The sequence below is a fragment of the Mobula birostris genome, chromosome 5 (assembly GCF_030028105.1).
Source record: "Mobula birostris isolate sMobBir1 chromosome 5, sMobBir1.hap1, whole genome shotgun sequence".
Lineage (NCBI taxonomy): Eukaryota > Metazoa > Chordata > Chondrichthyes > Myliobatiformes > Myliobatidae > Mobula > Mobula birostris.
In genome coordinates, this window is record NC_092374.1 from 75,448,948 (window position 1) to 75,468,407 (window position 19,460).

Sequence of the window (19,460 nt, forward strand, 5' to 3'; positions counted from 1 at the left end):
AATTTTCTAATCTGCCTGGTTAGTGCATGTGGATAAGGAGCTTTGGTTTGTAGTTTGAACAGGCTGTAGTGACACAAGACATTTGGAGTTGACACTCAACAACACAAGAGAATAGGAGCAGGTGGGAGGTCTCTTGGTCCCCCATACATGTCCCAGGTCAACTCCTCTGTTCCAGGTCCCCAAGGCCTGAAATCCCCAGATCTTCTGAAAATGTATCTACCTGCATTTTCAATACTAGTAATGATCAAGCCTCCACAGTACTCTGAGGCAGAGAATACCCGAGATTCGCTAGCCCCTATGAGAAGAAATGTCGACATTAGTCAGTTTCACATTACCAGCCTCTTGTCTTGAAAGTGGGCTTCCCTTCAAGTTGCATACCATTCTGCTCAAGTCTCTTCCACCAATGAAAGCAAAGAACACAGTCTCTGGAGTCTGTATGAAATAGTTAATAGGAGGTCTGACAACTTGACATGGAGGCTGGGAGTACGAACACTGCCTGATGTGTGCTCTGGGTTAATACAACATTTTTATTACAACAGCCACAGAGAGCTCCATCCATCCTTCCAAACTCATCAGCCTCCACCTGTCATGCTCTCTACCAACCCCTCATTGTCCTCACCACTCTGCACCCTGGTTCCTGACTCCAGATTCACCGCTGGCTATTGATCCTATTCTGTGATTGATTCCTTTTTGCAGGCTGGATCACTCTGTACGCCAGTCCTTAAAAGCACCGATCCTCCCCTCCTCACCATAGCTGTTACCTTGACCCAGAGTGTCATGTTGACAGGTGGCAAAGCCCTGAAAATGGAGCAGGCCTAACTCTCTTCCTACTTCCACACTCACTTGCCTCTCCATTTTATTTTATTTTATTTTTTTTAAAAGATTGAACCAATTATCTGTTCTCCATAGGCCAGCAGCTTGTCCAAAAACATGAAGTCTGCGTTGGTACATTCAAGGTAGAAACTGATACGTTTTTGTTTGGTAAGGAGAGGTGTTAGTGATTATGTGGATGAAGCCGGAAAAAGGAATTGAATAAAATCATCTGTTATTGAATGGTAGAATAGACTCAATAGCAGAAGTCTGCTTCTACGTCTTACGGTCTCATGGATAGAACCCCATCAGCACCTGAGGCAGAAAGGACACAATAGACCTGAGCTTGTGCTTGTGATGTAGGTTCTCCTCCAAGTTGGATGCAGTCCTGACTTGAAAATATATTGCTGGTTCTTCAGCCTATCTATGTCTAAATCCTCAAAGTCCCTCCCTAATTGCACTGTGGGTGTTCTCACCAAAAGGAGTACAGAAAAGCTTAAGAAGTTGGATCATCCCCACTTTCTCAAGGGTAATGAGGTACGGACAATAATGATGGCCTTCCAAGTGATGCAAATATCCTGAGAAATTATTGGAGAGAACTAGTGTACTTTCTGCTGACATTCACTGTGAGGCTCAACTGTGTACCAAATAGGCTTGGGCAATATGTCAGAAAGTAACTGACCTCCAACACAATATCCCAGCCTCCAGAAACTGAAAAGTAAACATCAGCAGAGGATCAGGAGAGGTCAGATGGGATTGTTAGGCTGATTCAAACAGACATCTAAGTGGTAATTTGCACAACCTTTGCTGAAGGGGAAATAGTTAACATGAAAAGCAAACCCACCCTGGGTCGATGTAATGTGACTCTCCCTTCCTGTATGGCCATGGCTGTATACACACATCAGACCATCTTCACTTGATCTGTGTGACAGACAGTATTAGAACCAACTTAACAGCCTCATTCTCACTGACTTGGACGTTTTTTTTTTATCCCCAAATAGAAATAAAATTCCAACAGACTCACGAAGGCTCCTCGGAAACAACCAGCAGTTCCTCCAGCTCCTGTGCCTGTTTGTACCAGGGCAGCTTTGCTTCCACAGGAAGTCTCTCTATAAATCAAACAAACATATCAACTGCAGGGTTGAGAAAGGAAGGAAGATGATGAATGTTCTGACAAGGTCTCAGTCTCCTCTCAGATACTCTTTCATGTAATTGCGTTTGTTTTTATTGTCTTCAAGATTTCATTGAGAATGATTGTTTTTATATATGTTAGTTATTCAATCAGCCAGGAACTGCAAGGTATTATAATCCAAGGTGTAGATACAACGGGGAAATCCAAAAGGAGGTGGACTCTGTGTGTACATTAACAAAGGTTGGTGCACAAACTCATCTGTAGTTAGTAGTTGCTGTTCTGTTGGCAAGTGAGCATCTTACAATTAAATGCCGGTCACATTACCTGATCAGGGAGTTAACTGTTCATCATCACTGCCCCAAGGGCATCAAGGGGACAAAGATATTTACCTGTCTGATAATGATCCCCAGTGTATGTGGCTGGGCATCAAGGGCAATACTGACTATACAAGGAACACAGTGTTGACTGTACCTGTGATGCCGCCCACACAGACATTCTAAACAACGTTTGTGCACACTTCGAGGCGCGCAACAAATGCCACCCACCTTCCAGGTGAGAAGACACCGTCTGTGACAGCAGCAGGTGTGAGAAGGATTTTGAATCCCTGGCTGAGAACTCAGAGTGTGCACACCACCTCATTGACGTCTTCTCCGACATCTTCACTGCTTCACTCAGCCAGTTGCTGTCCCCACGTGCTTCAAAATCAACCACCATCGTCCCTGTACCAAAAATAACTCTGCACCCTCAGAACTAAACAGCTACCACCTGGTGGCACCGATGCTAAACATCATGAAGTGCTTTGGACAGCTGGTAATTGCACATTGCTGCATCACCGGACAATCACTAATATGCTTACTGACTGAATTGCTCTATGACAGATGCCATAGCATCTGTCATGCACCTGGCCCCAACACACCTAGAAAACAAGGGCATTTATGTCAGAATGTTGTTTCTGGATTTCAGTTTGGCATTCAACACTATTCTTCCACTAAAAAGAAAAGAAAACAGAGTCTTGGGAACAAACTCTTCCCCCTCAGTCTAAATACACATGACCGCACGGCCAAACACCCATGCAATCCCATTGTCAAGTTCACCAATGGTACGACAGTGGTGGGTCTCATCACTAGCAATGATGAGATGGCCTACTGAGAGGAGGTCTGGTAGCAGGCAAATAACTTCCTCCTCAAGGTGAACAAGACAAGGGAGATGTTTATCGACTTCATTGGAACTTACACCTCTCACACCCCTCTTTATATCAGCACCATGGCATGCAAGCAGTATCAAACTCCCGACACTGCACACCTCACACAATCTCCCATGGTCTAAGAGCACACCCTGTACAATCCGGGAAGCTCACCAACATCTCTATTTTCTGAGGAGGGTGAGAGAGCTGGTCTATGATACTCACATCCTTCTACAGATGCGCAGTAGAGAGCATCCTAACATGCTACTTCATCGCATGGTACGGAAACTGCACTGTGGCGGACAGGAAGGCTCTATAATGGTAGTCAAAACTGCCCAACGCATCACCGGCACCAGCCTACCAGAAAAAGGGCAGCAATATCATGCAGGATCCCACCCACCCTGCTCATAGACTGTTTGTCCCATTCCCAGCAGGATGCTCCACACCAGGACCACCAGACAGTTATTTTCCCCAAGCAGTAAGGCTGATCAACACCTCCAACCACTAACCTACCCCACCATACACCAAGACCACCACTCAGGCTTGAACCACATACACAATAGCAATACCTACTGCTGTTTACTGATTACAGCTCAGCATTCATCACTAACCGTTCGCAAACATTAAGACCTGGGTGTTTGTACCTCCCTCTGCAACTGGATCCTTTACTCCCTCACTGGGAGACCACAGTCAGTGTAGATATCCTTGTTGGAAATCAACACAGGCATTCCTCAAGGAAGCGTGCTGAACCCACCACTCTACTCTCTCTACACTCTTGACTTTGTGGTTCAAACACCATCTGTAAATTCACCAATCATACAACTGTTGTAGGCAGAATCTCAGATGGTGTTGAGAAGATGTACAGGAGTAAGATAGATTGGCTGGTTGAGTGGTGTCACAACAACCTTGCACTCAACATCAGTAAGACTAAAGACTTCAGGAAAGGGAACATATCTCATTGAGGGGTCAGCAGTGGAAAGGGTTAACAGTTTCAGGTTACTGAGCATAAGCATCTCGAGGAACTATCATGGGCCCAACATATTGATGCAATCTCAAAGAAGGAACTCCTGGGGCTCTACTTCATTAGGAGCCTGAGGAAATTTGGTATGTTACAAGAGTTGTAAATTACGACAGATGTAGAGCAGAGACAATTCTGACTGGTTGCATCACCGTCTGGTATGAAGGCTCCAATGCACAGAAATGAAGAAAACTGAGATGGTTGTAGACTCAGCCAACTTCATCATGGAGCCTAGCCAGCCCACCATCAAAAGCATCTTCAAAAGGCAGTGCCTCAAGAAGGCAGCATCCTTCATTAAGGATCTTCACCATTCAGGACATGCCCACTTCTCATTGCTACCATCAGGGAGGAGGTACAGGAGCCTGAAGACACACATTGTTTTAGGAATAACTTCTTTCCTTCCCCCATCAGATCGCTGAACAATCCATGAATACTACCCCACTATTTTGCACTCTTTTTGTACTTTATTTTATATTTCTTATTGTCACTTAATTATATTTCTATTTTCTGCACTGTATTGCTGCCTCTAAACAACAAATTTCATAACACATGTCAGTGTTAATAAACCTAATTCTGATGTTCCTGCTCACAGAAATAGAAACTCTTATTCCTGTAAAAATGCCACTCCTCTTCTCCCATAGAAGTGTCCCTCTCATTTCTGCCACTGTGGAAATAGCCATAATAGCTTAGGGAAGTGTGGATTATTTTCCTCAAAACAAGCGTTAAAAAAAAAGTCATACATGATCCCATCACTTCAGCACATAGTCCTCACTGAGATCTCACTAAGTTCCCAAAAGCCTGGAGTTGAGCAGAAACATTGGAATCTTTTTCACCTGACAAAGTAAGAATCAGTTTTGTATTTGGAAAGAAGTAACTTTCAGAGCAAAATGGAGGTGTGTAGTATTGAAGGCAATCAGGGGATAATGGGATTCATGCACTGTCAAGACCGCCCAATAAACTCCATACTGACTACAGGGATAGCTACAGAACTCGGAGTTTGGAGCACTGCTGCAAACTCTGAGTGTCAGGTAAGGCAGATTTTGACAGTATCCTCAAAGCACCCATATTGAGGAAGATAGGGAGGGAGGAGCAATTGTCAGTCCTAACTATCGGAGGTCTGTTGATTAGGAAGTCCAACGTCCAGTTGCACAGTAGTGTATTTAGAACGAGGAGGAAGAGTTTGTTCCCCAAGCTCTGTGGGAGAATTGTGTGATATTGGGATTCCTGCGAGAACATACTGAAGTGAAGTTTAATTTAATTTGGGATGCGTGCGAGGGGTAATAGACATTATGTTTTATTGGCTGCTTGAGATACATATCCAGAACACTACTTTGATTTTGCTTCTGTCTGATATAATTTACAGTGAATAATTTGTTGGGTTGAAGTCTTAGTGTAACAGCAGTACAATCCCAGTCCAGACACAATATGGTGCATCTCACAAAAACAGCAACTGATCAGCTTACAGAAATTGCCATCACAGGCTACAGTTTGTTACAATTACAGATACTCATTTCAGAACCACTCATTAGAATAATGAAGTGAGAAAATTTAAAAAAAGTAGTTTCATTTTTGGATAAGTGAGTTTTTCTATTCATCCTCCAAGAAATTAAAAGACTTTCCTTGTGGATTGGTCCCAAATGCCCACTGGAACCAAGCCTAAATGGTTGCATCATTCTATAGCAAAGGCCTGAAATGTGGATGAACTGTGATACGGAACTGTTTCAGCATCTGGAGTGAATTCGATGATTTTATGCTCTCAGTGCTGAACTTCCAACATCAAAAAACTGGGAGTGATTTATCCCTGATAGTCCAGGGCCTGTAGTATGTCATCCACTGTGAAATTCATTTTCATGGAACTTAATCAACAAACCCAGAGTGGCTCAAGACTGCAGCATTAGCCAGATGACTGGCTGAATGGTGGGATAGCAAGTTACAAGAACATTAGAGAGATATTAAGAGGTCAAGGAGTGGCAAGGTTGTGGCAAATGGAGTATCATAGGGTCAGAGTTCTATAGCATAAAACGGAGCCAGCTCTTGGCCTCACTCACTGATACTGGAAAAAGATTCTGACTATCTACCCTACATGTTACTCATAATTTTATATATCTCTTATCTGGTCATCCCTCAGTCTCCTTTGCTCTTGGTAAATCAGTCACTGGAAGTAAGCTTGCAGGTACAGCAGGCAGCGAAGAAAGCTAATGGCGTGCTGGCCTTCATAACAAGGGGAATTGAGTATAGGAGCAGAGACGTCCTTCTGCAGTCGTACAGGGCCCTGGTGAGACCACAGCTGGAGTATTGTGTACAGTTTTGGTCTCCAAATTTGAGGAAGGACATTCTAGCTATTGAGGGAGTACAGCGTAGGTTCAGGAGGTTAATTCCCGGGATGGTGGGACTGTCATATGTTGAAAGATTGGAGCGACTGGGGTTGTATACACTGGAATTTAGAAGGATGAGAGGGGATCTGATTGAAACATATAAGATTATTAAGGAATTGGACACGCTAGAGGCAGGAAACTTGTTCTCAATGTTGGGGGAGTCCAGAACCAAAGGCCACAGTTTAAGAATAAGGGGTAGACAATTTAGAACAGAGTTGAGGAAAAACTTTTTCACACAAAGGGTTGTGGATATGTGGAATGCTCTGCCTCAGAAGGCAGTGGAGGCCAATTCACTGAATTCTTTCAAAAAAGAGTTAGATAGAGCTCTTAAAGATAGCCGAGTGAAGGGATATGGGGAGAAGGCAGGAAAAGGGTACTGATTGTGGATGATCAGCCATGATCACAGTGAATGGTGGTGCTGGCTCAAACAGCTGAATGGCCTACTCCTGCCCCTATTGTCTATTGTAAAACAAACCAGCCAACCCAATCTCTCCAAAGTGGTAAAGTTGTCCAGTCCAGGTAACAATCTCCTCTGTACTATCACACCTTTCTTATAGTGTGGCAACCAGAATGGCACGGAATACTCTATGTGTTGTCTAGCCAGTGTCTGTAAACGTCCTAACTTTTATATTTTATGGCCTGACCTACGAAGGCAAATGGTATGAGCATTCTTCACCACCCTGACTCCCTGTGATGCCACTTTCAGGAAACTCTGGTCTTGAATCCCAAGGCCTCTCCATTCAGCAACATTACTTGGTGCCCAATCATTTATTTCACTTCCCAAGATGCATCACATTGTGCTTGTTGGCATAAGACACACCATACAACTTTTCATCTGATTCTATTTTGCTGTAGTCTTAGGCTACGTCCACACTAGACCAGATAATTTTGAAAATACCTCCGTCCACATTAAAATGGGTATTTGGGCAAATCTCCTCCTACTAGGCATGGGCAGGACACATCTACAGAAAACAATTGAAGAGGAAACGGTATACTATTTCCGTTTCCACGGCGGCATTGTGCTATTTCCATTGGTCAAAAACTAGAGTACCTACAACAACAGTGAAAGAAAGTTTTCAGCAATGTCTTCGAGGAATACAAAGAAAACTTCTGCTGGAAAAAGCAGACCGGACTTCTTCATTTGGACAGACAATGAAGTTGAGCTGCTTCTGTGATTTACAAGTGACTACAAAGTCAGCAAAGGAGCAGAGAATGTGGACTGGGAGTCGTGCCAAACCAAATATAATGACATCCTCAACCGCTATAAAGAATGCTATATGCGTTGAAGAAAACAATGAAATGCCATGCTGCTGCCACCCTCTGTTCTGGCACGTCATGACACCATTTTTAAAAAGCTCTGGTTACCCCGTACACACTACACAGCCCAACCGGCGTTTTCAGGTTTACACGCTCTGCAGAGCGTTTTAGAAAAGCTCCATTTTCGGGGGAGGAAAATGGCGTTTCAGCGTGGACAGAGGGTCAAAACGAAGAGAAAAAGCTTTGATTATGGATTTATCCTGTCTAGAATCGTCCTTGCTATGCATTGACTTTCATGTCTTCTGCAAACTTACTAACCGCACTCCTTAATTTCACATCCAACTATTAAAATCTCAAGCAAGGGCTTGTGATCTTGACCATACACCGCTGGGCATAGCGTTGCAATTGAAAGAGTATCCTTCAACCACAACTCTCTGCCTCCTATCACCAAGCCAGCTCATCTTGATCTCACATATCTTAAAATCTAGAATAACTTATCATGCGGGATCTTGTCAAATGCCCCTTACTAATGTCCATATCAACACTATATACAGCGCGTTTAAAAAGTATTCACCCCCACCCCCCGAAAGTTTTCATGTTTTATTGTTTTACAGTATTAACTCACAGTGGATTTAGTTTGGCTTTTTTGACACTGATCAATAGAAAAGATTCTTTCATGTTAAAGTGAAGACAAATTGGTCTAAATTTATTACAATTATTAAATACAAAATAACTGATTACTTACCCCTTTAAGTCAGTACAGCTTATTTAGTAGATGCTCCTTTGGCAGTAATTACATCCTTGAATCTGTGTCGTTAGGTCTTTATCAGCTTTGCACATCTGGACACTACAATTTTTCCCCATTCTTCTTTACAAAACCACTCAATCTCTACCAGATTGTGGATGGGGATCGTAAGTGAACAACCTTTTTGAAATCCAGCTGCAAATTCTCAATTGGATTGAGGTCTGGACTCTGACTTGGCCTCTCCAGGACATTAATTTTGATTTTTTTTTTTAAGCCATTCCTGTGTAGCTTTGGCCTTATGCTTGGGTCATTGTCTTGCTGGAAAACATATTTCCCAAGTTGCAGTTCTCTTGCAGACTGCATCAGGTTTTCCTGCAGGATTTCCCTGTACCTTGCTACATTCATTTTACCCTCTACCTTCACAAGCCTTCCAGGATCTGCTGCAGTGAATCATCCCCATAGCATGATGCAGCCACCACCATGTTTCACGGTAGGGATAGTGTGTTTCTGATGATGTGCGGTGTTTGGCTTATGCCAAACATAGCGTTTTTTTCTGATGGCCAGAAAACTCAATTTTGGTTTCATCAGACCATAGAACCTTCTTCCAACTGACTTCAGAGTCTCCCATATGCCTTCTGGCAAACTCTAGCTGAGATTTCATGTGTGTGTTTTTTCAACAGTGACTTTCTCTTCACCACACTCCCAGAAAGCTGCGACTGGTGAAGCACCCAACCAACAGCTGTTGTATGCACAGTCTCTCCCATCTCAGCTACTGAAGCTTCTAACTCCTCCAGAGTTGTCATAGGTCTCTTGGTGGCCTCCCTCACTAGTCCCCTTCTTGGACACTCACTCAGATTTTGAGGACAGCCTGCTTTAGGCAGATTTATAGCAGTGCCATATTCTTTCCATTTCTTGATGATTGACTTAACTGTACTCCAAGGGATACACTATTCAGTGACTCTGAAATTTTCTTGTATCCATCTCCTGACTTGTGTTTTTCAACAACCTTTTCATGGAGTTATTTGGAGCGTGCATTTATCTTCATGGTGTAGTTCTTGCCAGGATACTGAGTCACCAGCAGTTGGACCTTCCAGATACAGGTGTACTTTTACTATAATCAATTGAAACGCCATGGTTGCACACAGTGATCTCCATTTAATTAATTATGTGACTTCTAAGACCAATTGGCTGCACCAGTGATGATTTTGTGTGTCATATTAATGGGGGTGAATACTTATGCAATCAATTATTTTGTGTTTTATATAAGTAATTTATTTAAATTACTTTGTAGGGATTGTTTTCACCTTGACATGAAAGAGTCTTTTTCTGTTGATCAGTGTTAAAAAAGCCAAATTAAATCCACAGTGATGCAATGAACAATAAAACATGAAAACTTCCAAGGGGAGTGAATACTTTTTATAGGCACTGTATAGTCGTGCCTTCACCAATCTGCTTTGTTACCTCCTCATCATAGTTCCAGCTATCTCCTTCGTTGCTTCCTCAAGCATTCTGGTATCGATCACATCTGCACTTAGAGGAGACATAATGGAAGGGTCAGATGCTGAGTCCATTTGGGTGGAACTCGGGAATAGGAAGGGTGCAATCACACTGATGGGTTGATCTACAGACCCCCTAATGGCCACTGAAACATTGAGGAACAAATACACAGTCAAATTAAGGAGATGTGTAAAAATATTGGGGTTGTTGTCGTGGGGGACTTCAATTTCCCTAATAAAAACTGGGGCCTTCTTTGTGTAAGGGATTTAGATGGGGCTGACTTTGTTAAGTGTGTCCAGGAAGGTTTCTTAAAACAATATATGGATGGTCCAATGAGAGGAGGGGTCATACTGGACCTGGTGATGGGTAATGAGCCCGGATAGGTGGCTGATCTTTCAATGGGTGAACAGTGACCACAACTCCTTATCTTTAAGGATAGCTATAGATAGGAATAGGTATGGTTCTTGTGGGAGTGTTTTAAATTGGAGTGGAGCAAACGCTAAGGGCATTAGGCAGGAACTAAGCATTAACTGGGAAGACCTTTTCTCTGGCAAGTACACATCAGACACGTGGAAGGTTTTAAAGATCAATTGCAAGAGTACAAGAAAGGTATGTTCCTGTTAGAAGTAAGAATGGGGATGGAAAGATAAGAGACATTGAATGTCCAGAGAAGTGATGAATTTAGTAAAGAAGAATGAGGAAAAGTATGCAAAGCTTCAGAAGTTAGGATCAACCAAAGTACATGAGGAGTATAAAGAAGTCAGTAAAGAAGGGAATTTGGAAAGCCATGAGGGAACATGAAAAGTCCTTGTTAAGTAGGATGAAGGTAAATCCCAAGGCATTCTATACATACAGCACGTCAAGAGTATGAGAATAACTAGGGAGAGGGAGGAACCACTCAAGGATAAAGGGGTAATATTTGCTTGGAGCCGTGAGAATGTGAGTGAGGTACTTAATGAGTACTTTTCTTCAGTATTTACCAATCAAAAGGATCTGGAGGCCCAGGAGATCAGTGCTGACTGTATGATTACGTTAGGGCACTTAGAGTTCAAGGAGGAAGAAGAGTTGGGCCTCCTAATGAGTATTAAGGCGGGTAAGTTCCCAGGGCCTGATGTGATTTATCCCAGATTATTGAAGGAGGCAGGAGAGAAGATTACTGGGCCCTTGATCAGTATCATGTCCTCTCTAGTCACAGGCAGAGTCCCGGAGGACTGGCAAGTGGCTAAAGTTGAACCTCTATTTAAAAAGGGAGCAAAGGAAAATCCTGGGAATTATAGACAGATGAGTCTCACATCAGTTGTATGGAAATTGCTGGAGAAAATTGTTAGGGATAGGATTTATGAGTATTTGGAAACCCATGGCCTAATTACAGTGTGCCAGCGTGGCTTTGTGTGTGGCAGGTCGTTCCTTACCAACTTGACTGTGTTTTTGACAAGGTGATGAAAGAGATTGATGTGGGTATGGCAGTGGATGTTGTCTACTTGGAATTTTAGTAAGGCGTTTGACAAAGTCCATCATGAGAGGCTAATCCTGAAGACTGATGCATGGGATCCACAACAAATTGGCTGTTTGATTTCAGAACTGGCTTGCCCATAGAAGACAGGGAGTAGTGTTCAAAGGGACTTATTTGAGCTGGAGGTTTGTAATTGGAATGTGTTCTGCCAGGATCTGTGCTGGGACCTTTGCTGTTTGTAGTGTATATAAGTGACCTGAGTGAAAATGTAGATGTGTGGGTTAGTAAATTTGTGGCTGATACCAAGATTGGTGGAGTTCTGGATAGTGTAGAAGATTGGAAAAGAATACAGCATGATATAGATCAGTTACAGGTATGGGCTGAGAAATGGCAGATGGAGTTTAACCCAGATCAATGTTGCATCTCAGTAGAGCAAATGCTAGGAGACAGTACACTGTTATGGGCAAGGTCCTTAACAGTGCTGCTGAGCAGAAAGATCTTGGAATCCAAGTTCATTGCTCCTTGAAAGCGGCTACACAGGTTGATAAGGTGGTTAAGAAGGCTTATGGGATGCTTGCTTTTATGAGTTCAAATGTCAAAAAGTTATGTTGCAACTTTATAAAACTCCGGTTAGGCCACATCTGGAGTGTTATGTAGAGTTCTGTTCACCGCACTATAGGAAAGATGTTGAGGCTTTGGAGAAGGTACAAAAGAGGTTCACCAGGATGCTGCTTAGTTTAGAGGGCATGTGCTATTACGAGAGGCTGGATCAGCATAGTCTATTCTCTTTGGAGCGTCAGAGGCTTGGAAGAGATCTGATAGAGATTTACAAGATTATGAGAGGCATAGATAGAGTGGACAGTGAGTATTTTTTCCCAGGGTTGAAGTTTCTAATACCTGAGGGCTAACATTGAAGGGGAGAGGGATTAGGTTCAAGGGGGATATGAGGGGTAAGTTTATTACTCAGAGAGTGGTGGATGCCTGGATTGTGCTGTCTGGTATGGTGGTAGAGGCAAATACACTAGTGACTTTTATGTGATGTAATTTGACCTTTCCGAATCCTTCTTATTAACCTAAAATATATGAATAGAGGAGCGGAGTTGATGACATTATTGAACGTGTTCAATTTAAGATAATGGTCTAGCCTTGTTTTGGTCTGTTTGCTTTTTTTGGGTTTAGTATTTACAAATAGTTCTTTTATTTGTTGCTTTTTGGGTTTTTCTTTGTATGTTTTCTTTTTATTTATTTTTTCTTTATGATTAATTACATCATGAGTTTGAAAGTATTATACCTGTGTTATTTGAAATCTTTTCTGTATATGCTTATTAACAATAAGATTATTCCAATCTCTCTGTATCAACATTGTTATTTTGGTTATAACTTTGGAAAATTAATAAAAAGATTTTAAAAGATTTTTAAGAGACATTAGGATAAGCACATGGTTGTAAGGAGGATGGAGGGATAGGGATATGGTGTAGGTAGGAGGGATTAGTATTTGGGTGTTTCTAATTTGCTGTTTAGCTGGTTTGGCACAACATTGTGGGTCGAATGGCCTGTTCCTGTGCTGTACTGTTCTGGCCTGCAGAGTTCCTCCAGCATTCCGTGCGTGTTGCTATATCATTTGATCAGTCATTTATCCACCCTTTCGTACTTCAAGATATCTAATACCACCACCTTCTTGATACTAAAATGCTCCGGACAATGCATCCATGAACACACTATTTTCCACCTCCATCTTGTGATTCTATAAAGAGGTTACCCCTTTAGACTGTGATGGAACCCATCCTTTCCCTCGCTGGCAACTCTCTTGCTCCTGATAAAATGCGTTACAGTTCTCCTTAATATTTCCAAGGATATTTCTGCTCTCCTACACACTTTATACTTGTTGAAAGACTCACTTGATTGTAATTGCCTAAGCAGAAGAAGCTTCTTTTTTTTAATAATCACACTTTCAATATATTTTGTCATCCATTTTTAACATAGTTGCCTTTCATCCTTATCAGAACTGCCTTAAAGTACATTCTAACGTTTCACCAACAATGGATGTGAAGCTTCTTGTCTCCCATCTCTTGTTACCCATCTCTTGTCTCCCATCTCTCCCTTTATGAACAGCAATGTCACAATGGCAGTTTTTCCACCCTTAAGAAAATTACAATTTTTGGAAGATCTTATCTAATGCATTGACTACCTTTACAGCTACTTCTTTTAGCTCTATTCATTCTCCATGGGGAGATCAGATTACTTCCTATTGTACAACCCTCTGCCACATATACGTCCTGCCAATTCTGTTTAACTATTCTGCTATTTCCTTAATTCTCCCATAACCATCTCCCCAGCCAAATTTTCTATGGAGTTAATACTCACTTGAACATCGTTTTTAAATTATTCATATGCCTAAAGAAGCTCCATTCATCCAGCTTATTTTTCTCATTAGTTTGTCTTCATGGTTTATTTTCTCCTTTTTTCTCAACATTATTGTCCACCTTTGCTAAACTAGTTTTCCTCCCACTCTTTGAGTTTACTGCTAACCTTTGCCTCCTTATATAATTCATAGACCATGGGAGGGAGGAGAAGATGGTGGCGCGACGTAGTGTGCACGGCTGTTGCAAATAATATCGTATGTGTTAACTAGGGGGCCGTGCACAATCCTGATTTGATGGAGACAGCCGTGAGAAGCATGGAGGAACACCTGGAGAAACTTCTGAAATGCCTGCTTCGCTGCCGCTGCTACTGTGCGATTGAGAATCTCCGGAGGGGAAGGCCCCAAATCCTCGGCTTTGCCTACTGCCTGTTGCCGGGGCCGGGGTCGAAGGGCTCAGCAGAGATGGTGTTCGGTGCTCAGTGTCGGAAAGCTGGTTGAAGGCTCGGAGTTTTCGGATGGACTCGGAGTTGGACTGTGGTCGGATGCTTCCAGGATGCTGCATCGGCAAGTTTGCGGCGCTGGAGGTTCACCGTCTGCGTGAGATGATGGGACTTTCGAGTGACTTTGAGACTTTTTACCGTGCCATGGTCTGTTCTTTATCAAATTACAGTATTGCTTTGCACTGTTGTAACTATATGTTATAATTATGTGGTTTTTGTCAGTTTTTCAGTTGGTTTGACATGTGTTTCTGTGATATCATCCTGGAGAAACATTGTATCATTTCTTAATGCATGCATTACTAAATGACAATAAAAGAGGTCTGCGCGTCCTCATAATCTAATAATCTAATCTAAAACATTGCAGCAGAATTAGGCCATTGAGCCTGCTCCACCATTCCATCATGGTTGATTTATTATCTCTCTCAATCCCATTTTCCTGCTTTCTCCCATAACCTTTGATACCCTGATTAATCAAGAACCTTTCAACCTCCACTTTAAGTATACCTAGTGACTTGGCCTTCACGGCTGCCTGTGGCAATGAATTGCACAGATTTAATTCCCTATCTCTGAACTAAATATATGCCTCCCTGTTCTGAGACTGTGCCACCAATCCCAGAACTCTCCCACTATAGTAAACATCCTCTTCGCATCCACTCTATCCAGGTCTTTCAATATTCGACAGGTTTCAATAAGGTGCCTCCTCATTCTTGAAAACTCCAGCAAGTACAAGGCCAGAGCCATCAAATGCTCCTCATACATCAACCCTTTCACTACTGGAATAATTCTCATGAAACTCCTCTAGACCTTCTTCAAAGCCAACACATCTTTTCTTAGATAATCGGACCAAAACTGATCACAATTCTCATAGAGGTAGTAATGGGGGACAAAGAAATGCCATACAAACTCAATAAGTACTTTGTGCCAGTCTGTGGAAGACACCACCAGCATGCCAGAAATTCAAGATTATCAGGTGTTGTGAGCCCTCTGGGCCCTTGAGGTACAATATAAAATGTTGGACTTCTGGGTTTCTCAAGCACCTGTATTTACTAATTGTCATCTTAACTAGTCATTAAAATCTTGTGCTTTCTGGTTAATCTTGTCAAGGTGATTATTACTGACACGGGTTTTTCACAATCTGTGATTATTCAAAGTGGACTCCTGATTAGTTCTCATTGCGGGATCCTTGTGCTGAGAATGATATGTCTCGTCGTGTCGCTCAGTCAATCTACCAATGATCTGTCGGAATTCCTATGTATAACCTTTTGTTTCCATCTCTACGTGGGAGTCTGCTGTTCCTCCACATCTGGGTTCAGTCTTTGCCAGTGTTGACTGTGACAATCAGGAGGCAGAAGTGAATGTAGCTGCTATCACTAAGGAGAAGGTGCTTGGAAGCTGAAAGGTCTGAAGGTAGGTAACTCAACTGGACCAGACAATATTAAGATTTGTGTGGGGACAGGTAGTATTTGAGGAAGCAGGAGTCTGCAGAAGGATTTAGATTAGGAGAATGAGCAAAGACATGGCAGATTATTCAGAGAGTGTGCACACCAGCTCACTGATGTCTTTGTGGACATCTTCAACACTTCCGTCATCCAGGCTGCTGTCCCCACATGCTTCAAATCAACCACCATCATCCCTGTACCAAGGAATTCTACAGCTTCAGAGCTAAACAACTACCGTCCAGTGGCACTGATGCTAATCGTCATGAAAGGCTTTGAATGGCTTGAAATGACACATTACCAAAAACTCCATTCCTGCTACATTGGACACTCACCATCATGCTTACTGACAGAACTACTCTGACAGAAGCCACATTATCTGTCATGCACCTGGCCCTGACACACCTAGAAAATGACGACACTTACAGTGTGTCAGAATGCTGTTTCTGAATTTCAGTTTGTCATTCAACACTATTCTCCACAGAAATAAATGACTACCACCTGGGGTGGCACTGATGCCAATCACCATAAAGTACTTTGAACAGTTGGTAATGGCACAGATCAAAAACTCCATTTCCGCCACACTGGACACCTACCAATATGCTTATTGACAGAACCGCTCTACAACAGGAGTCATCATGCACCTGGCTGGCCCAGACACACACAGAAAACAAGGACACTTATGTCAGAATGCTGTTTTTCGATTTCAGTTTGACATTCAACACTGCTGTCTTAAAGAGCTTGGTGAATGAACTCTTACTTTTCAGTCTAAATACACCATTGTGGAACTGGGTCTTGGGCTTCCTAACCCCAATAGACCTGAGGTAGTCCAGATACACGACTGCTCCATCATCTTCATCATGGATGCACACCAGGGCTGTGTGCTGAGCCCACTACTGTACACTTGGCTTGCACATACTGCATGGCCAAGCACCCGAGCGACCTCATTGTGGAGATCGTGAATCACACAACAGCAGTGGGGCTCATTACCGATAGTGATGAGATGGCCTACGAAAAGGAGGTGGAAGAGCTCGAGGCCTGGTGCCATGCAAATTACTTGTTCCTCAATGTCAAAAAGACAAAGGAGATGGTTATCAACTTCATGAGAACTCACACCACTCACACCCCTCTTTACATCAGCAGCACAGCGGTGGAAACTGTGAGCACTTTCAAGCTCCTGGGAGTGCACATCACACCCAACCTCTCAAGGTCCCAGAGCACATTCTACACAATCAGGACAGCTTGCCAATGCCTCTACTTTCTAAGTAGGGTTAAGAGAGCTGAACTATGCACATCTACATTCATATCATTATAAGAAGCGCAAAGAACATCTGAACAAGTTATATCATTGCATGGTACAGAAACTTCACTGCATGGTACGGAAATATGACTGTATGGTACGGAAACTTCACTGCAGCAGACTGGAAAGCTCTTCAACAGATAGTCAAAACTGCCCAGCGCATCACCAGCACCAGGCTACCTATTGTCAAGAACACATATATTCAGAAAGGTGCCAGAAAACAGCCAGTAACATCATGAAGTATCCCATCCACCCTGTTCTTCGACTGCCCCAATCCCATCAGCAGGGAGGCTACATAGCATCCACGCCAGGACCACCAGACTCAAAAGCAGTTACTTTCCCCAAGCAGTAAGGATGATCAACACCTCCACCCACTAATCCACCCCTCCACACCCCAAACACCACTACCTTATCATTTCCTCTCAATCACTTTATGTACATAATGTAAAGGTTTTTACTCCTCATGTATATGAAGGATGTAAGTAATAAAGTCAATTCAATTCGATACAGGCATAATGGTGCCTGGTATCACTTTATGGATATAAAATTAATCGATGCACTGTATATAAGTTATCTAAGTATTTATATTTATTGTAGTTTTATTACTGTTATGTTCTTTATCTTATTGCTCTATTTGTGCTGCATTGGAATCAGAGGAACAATTGTTTTCTCCTTTACACTTGTGTACAGAAATGACAAACAATTATGAGAAGGAATACAGTGTAAAGAAATGCAGGTTCATACATTTTTCTGGAAGAAATAAGGGGTTGACTATTTTCTAAATGGAGAGAAAGTTCAGAAATCAGAGCTGCAAAAGAACTTGGGATTCCCTAAGGACTAACTTGCAGGTTGAGTTGGTGGTAAGGAAGGTAAATGCAACATTAGCATTGGTCTGATAGCACTTGGAGCTTTTTAGAGCCCCTTCTCTAAGAAAGGATATACTGCTATTCCATTTGGCCCAGTCCATTTTGTTCAAATCTGTATTACATTATAATCCCTTTTACTTAAACACGTTTCTTTCTGACTTGGCTTCTCCTCCTGCCTATTACTTGCTGCTTATGGTGTTTGGCATGCAAGTAGTCCTGCACTATGGATCCACCAGGGTGATGCCTCATATTGAGATAGGCCTGGCTAAATACCTGAATAATGTGCATATAACACATTATTCTCCATAACCTCCATTATCCCCAACGGGACCCTCTGACTAATTACATCTTTCCCTACCTCCCCCATCACTTTCCATAGGGATAGCTCTCTATGTGGCTTCCTTGTCCATTTGTCCCTCCCCACTTATCTCCTTCCCGGTGCTTATCCCTGTAAGCAGGACCTGCCCCTATGCCTCTTCCCTTACCATCATTCAGTGCCTAAAGCAGTCCTTACAGGTCAGGTGACATTTCACCTACGATTCTGTTGGGATCATCAATTGTATCTGGTGCCCTCAGCGTGGCCACTACATCACTGAGACCCAAGTTAGACTGGGAGACCTCTTTGTCTTCCAGTGGCTACCCATTTTAATTCAACTTCCCATTCCCATTCTGATGTACCTGTAAATGGCCTCCTCCACTGCCACAATGAAGCCAAACTCAGGCCGGAGGAGCAACATCTCATATTATGTCTGGTATAATATTATGTCATATTATGCCTCCAATCAGATGGCATGAAGATCGACTTCTCTAACTTCCAATATTACTCACCCCTCCCCTCCTTCTTTTTCCATTCCTCCTTCTGGTTACCATCTTACCCCTTGTATTCTCTTCACCTGCCCATCAGCACCCTCTGGTTACTCTTCTCCTTCCTGTTATTCCACGAATCACCATCCTCTCCTAGAATATTCCTTCATCATCAGCCCTTTATCCCCATCCAGCTTCTTACTTCATCCGCCCTCCTTCCTCCTCACATAGCCTCATCTGCCACCTCCTACCTTCTCATTCTGGCTTCAGTTCTTTTCCTTTCCAGTCCTGATGAAGGATCTTGGCCCAAAATGTTGACTGTTTAATCACCTTCATAGGTGCTGCCTGACCTGCTGAGGTCCCCCAGCTTTTTGTGTGTATTGCTCAAGACTTCCAGTCTATTGCATTTATGAGTCTTCTAGCCAACCATTTGTTGCCTCAGTAGTGACCCTGTTGGGCAAAGTGCCACTTGCAAGGTACAAGAGGACTGAGATAGTTCTAAGGGCCCAATACAATTGTCATCATCCTTTCAGATTAGACCTTAAATGTTGCTGGAGGTTGCAAATAAATCATGGCCTGAAACATGGACCTGCTTGGTCCATTTGTGCACTTCCACATCCCTGAGGCAGTCAGCCAGCTGTTGGAGTTGATGGACTGTGACGCTACCTGGTTAAAGTTATTAAAATCACCCAGATAAATATACACAATTCACCTGCCTCCCT

General features: G+C 42.7%; 1 protein-coding gene across 2 annotated transcripts in view; it reads right to left on the reverse strand.

Moving 5' to 3' along the window:
* The window catches only part of LOC140197774 (ADAMTS-like protein 1), a 568,572-nt gene that overhangs the window by 119,553 nt on the left and 429,559 nt on the right, over positions 1 to 19,460 (reverse strand). For both annotated transcript variants that reach the window (XM_072258217.1, XM_072258218.1), the window contains one exon: positions 1,835 to 1,919. In XM_072258217.1, the coding sequence (XP_072114318.1) occupies positions 1,835 to 1,919 (85 nt within the window). The remainder of the gene's footprint in view (positions 1 to 1,834; positions 1,920 to 19,460) is intronic.